The 12,273-nt window shown below is 40.2% G+C and overlaps 1 protein-coding gene across 14 annotated transcripts in view; it reads left to right on the top strand.

Annotated features, from left to right (window-relative positions):
• The window catches only part of FAM107B (family with sequence similarity 107 member B), an 86,784-nt gene extending 83,499 nt beyond the window's left edge, over positions 1 to 3,285 (top strand). For all 14 annotated transcript variants that reach the window (XM_028826005.2, XM_077945822.1, XM_077945823.1 and 11 more), the window contains one exon: positions 531 to 3,285. In XM_028826005.2, the coding sequence (XP_028681838.1) occupies positions 531 to 647 (117 nt within the window). In that variant the 3' untranslated portion in view covers positions 648 to 3,285. The remainder of the gene's footprint in view (positions 1 to 530) is intronic.
• Positions 3,286 to 12,273: the final 8,988 nt, after the last annotated feature.

Genomic DNA, 12,273 nt, shown 5'->3' with positions numbered 1-12,273 from the left:
TTTTTTTATCTTGAGGAATGTTGGAGTGCTGGAGCAGGCAGGATTTACCAGACGTGTCAGTGTATACATTTATACTATGAAAGAAATATTGGAGACAAATGTCAGCAAATGGGGTCAGATATGTTCAAGGCGGGGACAAGAATCCTACTGAGGACCTCAAACAGATTCCAGAGGCAAAAGCAAAACAGGGACATGGCACTGAATTCACACAGGGTGCTGGGGTCATTTTATGAAATTCACCCTCACGAAGACTCCAGAGCAGCTGCGCGCTGACCTCAGGATGTGTTTTCTTAGCCCTGTCTTTTCAATTCTTGTCATCTCGTGGTCCTATTTGCAGTGACAACCAAGTAGCCTCTGTTTCTGTGCACAGTTACCCAGACTCCATCCATCCATTTTTTTAAAAGTGGGGCACCAGGAGAGACTTCCTTCCATGGGGAAGTAAAGTTGTCAGGGACTTTGCAAAGAGAGAGGAGTATTTTGAAAGGCTGCTTGGTTTGTAAATAATTTTTCCTTTTCTGAATGTCATTTAGCTTGAACTTGAGAAGCAGAAATTGCAAGAAGAGCAAGAAAATGCCCCCGAGTTCGTGAAGGTGAAAGGCAATCTCAGGAGAACAGGCCAAGAAGTCGCCCAAGCCCAGGAGTCCTAGGCCGAGGCTGCAGCAAGGCCTCGTGTGTCACCCCACAGAGCTGTCTGTGGGTGCTCCTCAATCTCAGGGCACAAGCCCCTGCAGAATGTTCCAGCCAGCAGAGAATTTTGACTTGCAGTAGGATTTGGTGTGATTTTCCTACGATCTGGGTGGATGCCTTGCCTGTGATGGTTGCAGTTCCTATTCGCCAAATGAAGGGCAGTGCCCCGCACATAAGTTGGAATGATGGACCCGTGTTCAGAGACTTAACAGAACCAACAAGCAGAAAAGTGAGAACAGGAAAAAGGAAGAGGACACTGGAATCAGTTCTTGAGAGTTGCACGACTTGGTTTTTCTTCCATTCCAAGTTTAGTGGGACCCGGAGCTTTTTTCTTTTAAAAGCTAAAAAAAAAAAAAAAATACTTTTAATTCCTTTTTGTTATGTTAGATAATTGAGATCACATAGAAATGCATTTAATCTGTTCACCCACTGTAAATTTTATTTTGAGGACCCAGAATTTTCTTGTCTAATTTATACTTTCACCCATGTTGCAGTTAACACCAGAGAAGGAACGTGAATGTTGAGCACAGCCACTACCCTTGTTGGCACTAAATTTAGAAATAGGGTGAGAAGGTTTAAAAGCCTGTAAACACCCATCTTGATTTTATTTTCATTCCTTTTGGTTCTCTGTGTATAGTGACATTCCAGTTCCAAGAAGGTACATCCTGTCCGTTTGTTAATTGCTTTGATTACTAGGAGGATTTTTGTTCAGTTTTGTTTTTAAATGTCTTGCTGATCTAGTTCTTTTAGATGGAATAACCTTCCAGTCCTTTAGAGAGTGGAACTAGTTCATATAACCCAGCTTCAGTATCACAAGTAGAAGCCCGCACATCTTTTCATTTCTCCAAGAGGAGTGTGGGGAAGGTTCCCATGACCGGCTGGGCAGTGAGGATTTCACTAGGCATTCTAATGTGAAATCAGTGTAGATTGCTCTTAAGGAGGCTTCATGAGATGTATAGCATTTGAATGTCTAATGATAATGAGTGTCATTAGAATCCAAGCTTTGAAAATTTCTGATTAATGCTCATATATTTATCTTTGTTTTTTCTTGTGAAGAAAGACTTTCACCACTGTTTGAGTGATGATGCTGTTGATAAGGATGATGTCGATGACTACTATATTGCATCTCTCAGGAAGAGCTGACGGGAAGGGAGGGGCTGCTGAGTGCCCTCATTCTAGCTAGCACCACGCTTCTCAGAGAGCGGCCGAGTTATAGACAGCAGCAGCATTCTCATGCAAAATTAGTTTTAAGCTGCTGGTGTGGGCATCGGTACCTTTTGCCTGGGTGATATGGAAGAATTTTTGAGGATTTAGTATGCTCTCCATAGAGACAGTTCAGCCAGTCATTTCTGCATTGTAGAGACTTCTCATACTTTCTTTGAAGACTCATAGAAAGCTGGATCCAGAGCTTTTGAATCCTTAATTAGCATAGTAGAAATTAGCTTTCTATGGGAATGCTTTAGTGTTAGCAGTTGACAATTAGGCCCATATTCAATCTGAATGGGAACAAAAGTAAATGCAATGATAATATACTGCTAGTTAGAGAAACATGTTAGTTGATTATACCTGAAATGGATTATCTATCTCATCAGCAAGTATTATTTGAATAAAATGAGAAATGCTTAAGAAGAATTGTTGCTCTATAGTAATTTGGTTTTGAAGAATGGAATGGTAACTATTTTTTTCCATCGCTCTTCCTTTTGAGAGAAGAAAGTGTGGTGACTGATGATCTGGAAAAGCCCATTTCTGATTGCACATTGACTGGAATTCTTTCTTTGTGTCTGTGGACTAGTGATGCTGTTTGCAAAATGAAGATTCGGGACTGGCTCCTATCTTGTTATCTAACTAGATGTCAGATCTTGAAATCTGTATTCTCGAAGCAATTCTGCCACTTGATCGTATTCACAAGGGCCCTGATAGGCTCCTTTTAGAAGGCCCAATTCTGTTCCTAGAGCTTAACTAGAATTCATTCTTCACTGGGGGAAAAAAAAAAAAAGTTAATTAAGAAAGCATTTCCTTCCTAATCTCACTCAAATCTGCAGAATTATTTGTAATGAGTAGTACAAAATCTGGCCAAAAGGAGACTTGTAAATAGCGTAAAGTGGTGTTTTATGCTAAACGGTGGAATGTATAGGCAGAGAAGCTCTTTGAAGTTGTCAGATGACCTGGGCTTACAAGCCTGATTCAAACAGGCTGTCAGTCTCCTCTCTCCCCTTAATACCGTGCAGCCCAAACCCCTAGGACTCTTGAACATCCGGGCAGTTTTGTGCTTTGAGCCACTTTTTGACAAAAATGGCTCCATTTTTCCACAGCGTGGTTTTCTTAAACTAGTTCAATGTTTTATAGTCTCATAGTAGCAGTGTTGCTTTCTAAGCTATAACAGTCGACTTTATTCTTCTACTCTGAAAAATCTTGACTTGTTTGAGTGTATATAATATATATAAAGGGAGCCTTAATGGATTGGTTTTCATAATTTAATATTTTTTGTATTTGCTCTTGTATAATTGTTTTTAACGGAAAGTATTAAAGAATTGAGGGTGGAATTCTTAGAACCAAAGTTATTCTTAATAAAAATCACCACATGCTTGGACCATGCAACCATGTTTGTCTGATCTGTTTAAAGTGGGCATCTGGAACAGAACAGGGTTGGGTTCAGTTCAAAGGTGAGAGTTGGTTCCAGGGTCTCCCTTTTGATGACTGGTCCTCATTGACAACCTTACCCCCAAATCACTTATGTCCTATTGCCTTGTGGCAGTCCAGCTGACAGTTTATCATATCAAACAGAGTCATCTCAGGTATTTATGGCACTGTAAATTACACATTGCAGTAGACCCTATGGCCTTCAGCTGCAGCCGTCAGTCCTCAGCTCAAAGTATTCTGTATTTTAGATAGCTTGGAGGACAGTGGGAGACAGGTTTTGGGAAGGGCCATTGTTTAGTGCGTTTGACCCCAGTACATATGGCATGTCTGAAGTGTGATTATGAGGTTTTTTTTTTGCTTATTCAACTATATGAATGTTATTCCTCAAAGAAGTTACTTTGGAAAGGTATACACCTGATCGCATTATACTACTGGTGAAAATACTTCGGAGGTTCAAGTCTCTTTATAAGTATGCCTTTATTTTTCAACTACAAATTACTCAGTTTGATCATCCAACTTCTAGTGTCTTTGGACTGTTTTAAAATATTGTATCTACTTAGGAGAGTAAAAATTTACTATCTCTAAGGTTGTACCATGAACTCTAAAGCCAGTACAGAAGATAGATCCAAAAATCAATTGAGGAGTAGCTGCATCCTTGGAATAACTAGGCAGTTTGCCCAGGTGACTGTGTTAAGGCTGTCAGTGCATTTGACCACTTCCCCAATCTCTCTCTTTCTCTTCTCTCTCTCTCTCTCTCTCTCTCTCTCTCTCTCCCCGCCCTCCCCCCCCTCCGCCCCCGGCGTGTGTGTGTGTGTGTGTGTGTGTGTGTGTGTGTGTGTGTGTGTGTGTTTTACAGTAGTGGTAATAGATTTGAAACAAGACAGGGCAATTTCAAAGTGTTTAGTAAGATTTAAAATACTATAGGACAGCTAAAAGAAGTTTTAAAATAATACTACCCGGCATACATTTCCTAGTATAAAAAAATGAAGTATTTTACTTCCAGGGTCTTTGGATAAATACAATCTTTATGAGCTAGGCTAACAATCACAGTTTCTACTTTGTTTTGTCTCATGAGAAAACGTAGTCTGATTATCAGTTGGGGATCCTTTGAATGTCTTCCCACTTGCTCCTAGATTTTCTGGCAAGATGATAATTACCACTCGCCGTGGCACAAAGGGCACTCACTCATTTGTTGAAAGTGTGTTCATTGCTACTGCAGTCCCGCTACTCCTAGAAACCCTCAAACTGTATATGTGCCTGTGTGTCTAAGTGTAAATATGTATGCACACATTTGCATTGATGTTTATTTTTATATCTGTATTTATAGAATATCATGAGGTCGGGCCAGGGATGGTGGCTCATGCCTATAATCCCAGCACTTTGGGAGGCCAAGGCGGGTGGATTGCTTGAGGTCAGGAGTTCAAGATCAATCTGACCAACATGGTGAAACCCCGTCTCTACTAAAAATATAAAAATTAGCCAGGCGTGGTGGTGCGTGCCTGTAGTCCCTGCTACTCAGGAGGCTGAGGCAGGAGAATCACTTGAACCTGGGAGGCAGAGATTGCGGTGAGCCGAGATCACGCCACTGTGCTCCAGCCTGGGCTGGACAGAGTAAGACTCCATCTCAAAAAAAAAAAAAAAAAAAAAAATCATGAGGTCACATTGATACCTCCAATCCCAACCTGGTGGCATGTTCTTTTCCCCCTTTCCGAATTTGTCACTCCCTCCTCCGACAGTGACAATCCTGGCTTCCACTGTCCTCCACTCATTTATTTATTCTCTCAATGTCCTGACCTTCCTCAACTGCTTTCACCTCCCAGGCACTGCCTAGTGGCTTTTTGACTGAATTAGGAAGGAAGGGAGAAAGAAAACAAACAGCAATTTTTCTTGAGCATGTAAACATGTATTGTGAGTTAAATTAATTAAATCGCCTCAAACAGCCTAAAGTGCAGCTATAGATCGAGTATACATGATTGTTTAAAACCTTGTAAACTCCTTAATATATCAACTATACTTGAACACAGTGGTTAGCACATTTTAAAAATAGCTTACATATACCCATTTTTAAAAATCAAGCTTTATGTCCATTATTACTGTTTTTGAGATAGACTCTCTGTTACCCAGGCTGGAGTGCAATGGTGCGATCATAGCTCACTGCAGCCTTGACTGCCTGGGTCAAGCTCTCCTCTCGCCTCAGCCTTCCAAGTAGCTGGAACTACAGGTGCATGCCACCATGCCTGCTAATTATTTTCTTGTAGAGACAAGGTTTCCCTATGTTGCCCAGACTGGTCTGGAACTCCTGGCCTCAAGTGATCCTCCTACCTTGGCCTCCCGAAGTGCTGGGATCACAGGCATGAGCCACCGTGCCTGGCCATTTGTCCATTAGTTTTCTACTTTTAAAAACACTTTCCTACTACTATGACCGTATTTATTTTCATATTCTCCTAGATATTCAGTTATACTTTCCTTTCTGGGCTTGCAGTAATTTTACCAAGATTAAAAGGAAAGAACTACCCCCTCAGGCTAATTGAAGGAACAAGATCTGGGTTCTTGACTGATTCTTAGGACAGAGGGCCTGGCAGCACAGTCCAAGCTGCTGCAGTCATGGACCACGGGCCCTGGACGAAGTCCTTTGTTATAATTAATTCTTCCTTGCTTTGTCTTGGAATTTTTAATATCTTGCCATTTCTTCTTTCATTTTGGAAACTTGGTGTCCTTCCCAGAAATGGATGCTTTCATGTTGCATAGTCAGCCTGACTTACTCATTGTCTTGCCTTTACGATCTATTGATCTTGTCCATTAGTGTAATTGAAAACTTACATATGCCTTATGAGTATCTCATATAACTAGGATCATTTCAAGATTTTGTCTAGTAAGAATCATCAAGTCTGTGTGGTGAACGCTTGTCCCTGGGATATTTGGCTATTTATTATCTTTGACACAACTGCTGGATCCTCTTCTGTTTGTGATCATATATGATTAAGTGGACTCTTTTATTTCTATTTATTATATGTGATCACTGATGACGATTCTATTTTTTTGAGACAGAGTCTCAGAATTCTGTCACCCAGGCTGGACTGCAGTGATGCGATCTTGGCTCACTGCAGCCTTGATCTCCCTGGCTCAAGCAATCTTTCCACCTCAGCCTCCCAAATAGCTGGGACTACAGGCATGTGCCACCATGCCTGGCTGATTTTTTTTTTTTTAGTTTTTTTGTAGAGACAGGGTCTCACTCTGTTACAGCTCAGGCTAGTCTTGAACTCCTGGCCTCAAGTGATCCTCCTTCCTCAGCCTCCCAAATGCTGGGATGACAGGTATGCACAACTGTGCCTGGCTTCTTTTGTCTTTTTGTACTATGGTTTCTAGTTTATCTTATGATTTTCTTTATTTCTGTGAGGATAGCTAGAAACAAGCACATGTCTATGGTTTATGAAAATGTGTTATTCTTCACACAACAAACAAAATGTCCATACATATATGAATAGTCCCTTAGCCATATCCTATAATCATCTTAATTTTGTATTACAACTCCTTTTTCTCTTCGAATCTCTATGAAGGTGTGTCCCTTTATAGACTCACCTTATAATTTTCATCTCCTTTTTTGAACGCTCAGAATATTACAGCTTGGCTGGTGGAAGTCCTTCACGCTTGTTCTTTTGTTTTTGTGGGGTTTTGGTTTTTTAAAAAATAAAATATTGCTTTTGACAGTTATGGCAGCATCCTTACTTTGTTACAACAATAGGATGTTTGGGGCCATCCTAATTTTTTTGTTGTTGTTTTGTCTTTTTGGTTTTTTTTGTTTTTGTTTTTGTTTTGATGCAAGACATAGGACTGTGCCTTTCAAGGAGTCCTGGTTTCTTTTTTTTTTTTTTCTTTTCTTTTCTTTTTTTTTTTTTTTTTTTGAGATGGAGTCTCGTTCTGTCACCCAGGCTGGAGTGTAGTGGCATGATATCGGCTCACTGCAAGCTCCGCCTCCCGGGTTCACGCCATTCTCCCGCGTCAGCCTCCTGAGTAGCTGGGATTACAGGCACCTGCCACCACGCCCAGCTAATTTTTTGTATTTTTAGTAGAGACAAGGTTTCACTGTGTTAGCCAGGTTGGTCTCGATCTCCTGACCTTGTGATCCACCCACCTTGGCCTCCCAAAGTGTTGGGATTACAGACATGAGCCCTGGTTTCTTTTTTGATGAAGAATAGAAACTGCTAGTGGACAAAAGTGTCCTTGCACTGGTAGTAATGACAGAGCTAAAGAATGTGAAATTATCCTTGTTTTTCCATTTCGACCCTTTATGTGGTTCTACCTTATTTTTCTTACAAGATCTTGTTAATCCAGAAATATTTTCATTACACTTGCAAAGATTAGTTGAGATATTTTCTTTACAGATAAGAGTTATGAATGGGGATTTACCAGACCAGATACCAAAACACACCTTCAAGCAATAGTAATTTAACTGGTTCAATATTGGCTCAGAGAAGACAAACTGATGAATGGAGTGGCATATAAAGTCCAGAAAATGACTGATTTGCATGTCAAAATTTACAATGATCGAGGTGGGATTTTATTTTATTTCAGATCAGTTAGGAAAGGATAAACAATTCAGTGAAAAGTTTGGGGGCAATTGGAACCAAACAAATATATATTCCTCTATGTAAGAATAATTTCCAAATTTATTAGTGTTCAGCATAAAAATAAAACTGTAGAATTATTAGAAGAAAATATAAGGGAATATTTCTATAATCCTAGGGTTGGAGGAGGCTTTCCTAAGCATAACATTTAGCCCAAAATCTATAATGAAGAAAACTGACAGATTTAACTAGAGAAAATTAAATGCTTTTGTACAAAAAAGATGTAAGAAAGGTTAAGTGTCACAGACTAAGGCATATTACATATACAGCAATACCTGGATTACATACAGAATATCTGTAAATGTCAATCCAGTTAAAAAAAAAAAAGTATATGAACAGGCAATTCACAGAAGATGGAATAAAAATAGTCCATCAACATATGAAGAGATGCTCACTACTATCAGGAAAATGCAAACTAAAACAACAGTGAGGTAACCTTTACACAAATATCCACAAGGCAAAAATTTGAAAGACTGATAATGGCTATAGTTGGTGAGGATGTAGAGAAGCAGGTATTATATATACAACATCAGGGGAAGTGCAAATTAGTAAAGCCAATTTAAAAACATATTTTCACACGCTCTAGAATGGATATAACAAAAAAGATATACAATAACAAGTGTTGACTAGGATGTGGAGAAATTGAATCCCTTGTTTCATTGCTAGTGAAAATGTAAAATGGCGTAGGTACTTTGGAAAAGTTTGACAGTTTCTTAAGGAGTTAAACATAGATTTATCATATGACCCAGCAATCCCGCTCCTAAGTACTTACCCAAGAGAAATGAAAACATACACCTACACACAGAGTCTTGCACACAAATGTTTATAGCAAGATTATTCATAATAAAGTGTGGGAGAACCTCAAAGGCCCATGAATTGATAAATGGACAAGCAAATGTGGTATGGCCACACAGTAGAATATTATTCAGCCATAAAAAGGAACAAAGTACCGATAAATGCTATGACATGGATAAATCTCTGAAACAATAAAACTTTTAAAAATGCATGTATCTTTTGACATACCAATTGCATTTCTAGAAATGTGACCTTAAGAAATATTTATGTGCCTAGAGATTATTCTTCAAAGACATTTGCAGCCAGGTGTGGTGGTGTGCACCTGTAGTCATAGCTACTCTGAAGGCCAGGGTGGGAGGATCACTTGAGCCCAGGAGTTCCAGACCAGCCTGGGCAACATAGAGCAAACATTTCTTGGGCAAACATATTTTGTCTCTGAAAAAGAAAAAAAGAAATATTTACAGCATTTGTCATAATTTATCTCGCAAACCACCTGCTTATCTAGTAGTTTGCTAGATTAAGTGTAGTACATTCCCATTCTCTTTATGTACTATAATGCAGCTTTTAAAATAATATATTATTATACATATACATAAATAAGGCTTTGAAGCTATACCCCATGAATATGTACAACTATTTTGTATCCAAAATAATTAAAAATAAAAAAATTATAAACTAAAATTCCTGAAAATAAGTATTGACCCAAATATCCTATAAACTGAAAGAGAAAATAATATTTCTCTTATAACAGTTTCATTTTTCTCCCTGAAGAAACCTGAAAACATTTACGGACAGTTGTTTTTGGTTTTCTGTTTGGATTGACCTGAAATAGAATTTTTATTGTCAACAACAAAAAAGCAAGCTGCAGAACAATAGACATATGATCTCATTTATATGAAAAAAAATTTTAAGTATTCATATCCATTCATCTATACAAATGCTTGCAAATAGGACTGGAAGTTTACCTAACATATTAACAGCGGCTACTTCTAGGGGAGGGAAGGAATTTAAGGCCAGAAATAGAGCGGCTTCTGTATGTAATCTGTATATTTGTGATCTTTTTTTTCCCTGAGACAGGTTCTCACTGTCACCCAGGCAATGAGTCGATCATAGCTCACTGCAGCCTCAACCTCCCAGGCTCAGGTGATCCTCCTACCTCAGCTTCCCGAGTAGCTGGGGCTACAGGTACTCACCACTACACCTGGCTAATTCTTCTATTTTTTGTGGAGATGGGCTCTCACTATCTTGCCCAGGCTGGTCTCAAACTCGTGGGCTCAAGCAATTCACCCTTCTCAGCCTCTCAAAGTGCTGGGATTACAGGTGTGAGCCACCGCACCTGACCAATATTAGTATGTATTTAAAATTGCATACAATCGGAATGAGTCCTTGATTCACTAGTGTTTAAAACGGCATAAAAGCAAAGCTTGGAAAATAAGTCTGCTTAATACAAAAAAATCCCTTAAAATCTAAACACTGTTAATTTCATAACTGGCGTGTACAGTGAACACCCACAAGAGCAGTTTCAATGTTCCCCAAACATGCAGACCTATAGTTGAAATCATCGAAGGAAAAACAGGTCTAGCGAAAAGATAGAAGCTCTGACTCCAGAGCGGCACTGAGAAATGTTTCGACCTTTTGCCAACCTCGTAAGGATGGAACAAAGACCTGAGCTGGGGGCTCCTCATAAGTGACGCGAGGGGTGTAGACTTCGCCATGAAAACAGCATTGCCCTTTAGAGTTTTCTGCTGCTCCTGGGACTTCAGTAACTGTAGTTACAGTCCTCTGGTTTTCCTCCTATTGTTTTCATTGACCCGGGACTAAGTGACTTGGAAGTGAGGAATCGGGAGCTCTGTAATGAAATACTGCTACTTGGTGCGCGCAGGGCATTGGGGGAGCTCCAGCTTGGCCAGTGGAGGTCGTCTTGGCGGATGTTCTTTCTTGGATGACGATGGAATTCTCTTTCCCTTCTCCCTTGGTACCAGGTGGGGCCTTCATCGTATTACTAAGAGTCGATTTATTACTCTTTCCGCTCCTTCTGGTTGAATACTTGAGATAGACGCTTAGGAAAGGAGCTAGCCAAGCCCTGGAGAAATGCTGACTCTTTGGATTTAATTTATGAGGCCTAATAGAAGCCGTCACAGATGTTGGCTAAGGGTAGAATTAGCAGCAGAGAGTAGCGGATGCAGCCTCCCCTGTTGTGACTTTAGGATTGAAGCTTCAGGTGTAATCTCATGGGGACCTCCTTGGTTGGTTGTCCATGGTTATTTACTCATTTAAGAGATTCCAGGAAATAATGGCACCTGTGTTAGCCAGGTGCCAACAAACAGTGAAAGCAGCATGATTAAAAACATGTACTGTGAGGCTGGACACAGTGACTCACGCCTATAATCCCAGCACTTTGGGAGGCTGAGGTGGGCGGATCATTTGAGGTCAGGAGTTCAAGACCAGCCTGGCCAACATGGGGAAACCCTGTCTCTACTAAAAATACAAAACTTAGCAGGGCATGATGGCGCGTGCCTGTAATCCTAGCTACTTCTGGAGGCTGAGGCAAGAGAATCGCTTGAACCCAGGCAGCAGAGGTTGCAGTGAGCTGAGATAGCGCTACTGTACTCCAGCCTTGGTGACAGAGCAGGACTCTGTCTCAAAAAGGAAAAAAAAAAAAAAAATGCCACCCAGGAGGGAAATACCTTACACAACAGGCTATGAATCAGAATCAGGGTTTGTAGGAGCCTCCATTAGAGCTGATAGCCAGCCTATAAGTTCAACGAAGAAAAAGTTCACTGTGCAAAGCCACATGCGTGAAGGGAATATTCTAGCTGCTGCAATGTGGCTTTAATTCAGTGAGTTGGTGCTTTGCTCTCTAGGGGGACTTGCTGGAGTTTGCTCTCTTTCTTTCCATTCCCTTTTCCTTCCTCAGTGACTTCAGTGTTTCTCAGAGATAAGCAGTCAGATCAATTAGGCACACGTGCTTACTGAATATGTTGACAAGATATCTCGCCAGGAGCCAGTTCCAGCCCTGGAGGTGTTTGTAATCCTGTTCAGAGATGAGACATTGCATAAGATGTAATAAATAATAACAGACATGAAATAAAGTGCCACATGAATACTTCGAAGATAAGAACTATAGGAGCAAATTAAGAAAATACACACATGAAATCAAATGGTTTTATTGCTAGATAGATGTTCGTATTAATGTTCTACGAGGGAAGCCGTGGAAATTAATGGTTCAAATGATGTTTTAAATTAAATGTAAATTTTGTTTCTTCTTGATCTTCCTCTCTGCTTCCCAGACTGTTCTTCAAAAAAACACAACTGAACAGTTTGAAAAGCCAGGTTTTTGTGAGTAGCAGTAATAGGACACTGGGGAGAGGGAGAGCAGGAAGTGGGAACGCCAAATAGGCCTGCTGCCTCCCCCATGCACAACCGCTTGCAGTGTTGCTAGGAAACACCTGTCGTTTATTTCCAAAGAACTTCCTGAGGTGCTTGAGGTTAGGCTATGGGTGAGTTTTGATTTGTGTCCTAGCAT

The sequence above is a fragment of the Macaca mulatta genome, chromosome 9, assembly GCF_049350105.2.
Source record: "Macaca mulatta isolate MMU2019108-1 chromosome 9, T2T-MMU8v2.0, whole genome shotgun sequence".
Classification (NCBI taxonomy): domain Eukaryota; kingdom Metazoa; phylum Chordata; class Mammalia; order Primates; family Cercopithecidae; genus Macaca; species Macaca mulatta.
Note: the sequence above shows the minus strand (reverse complement) of the source record. Positions and strands in the feature narration are given on the sequence as shown.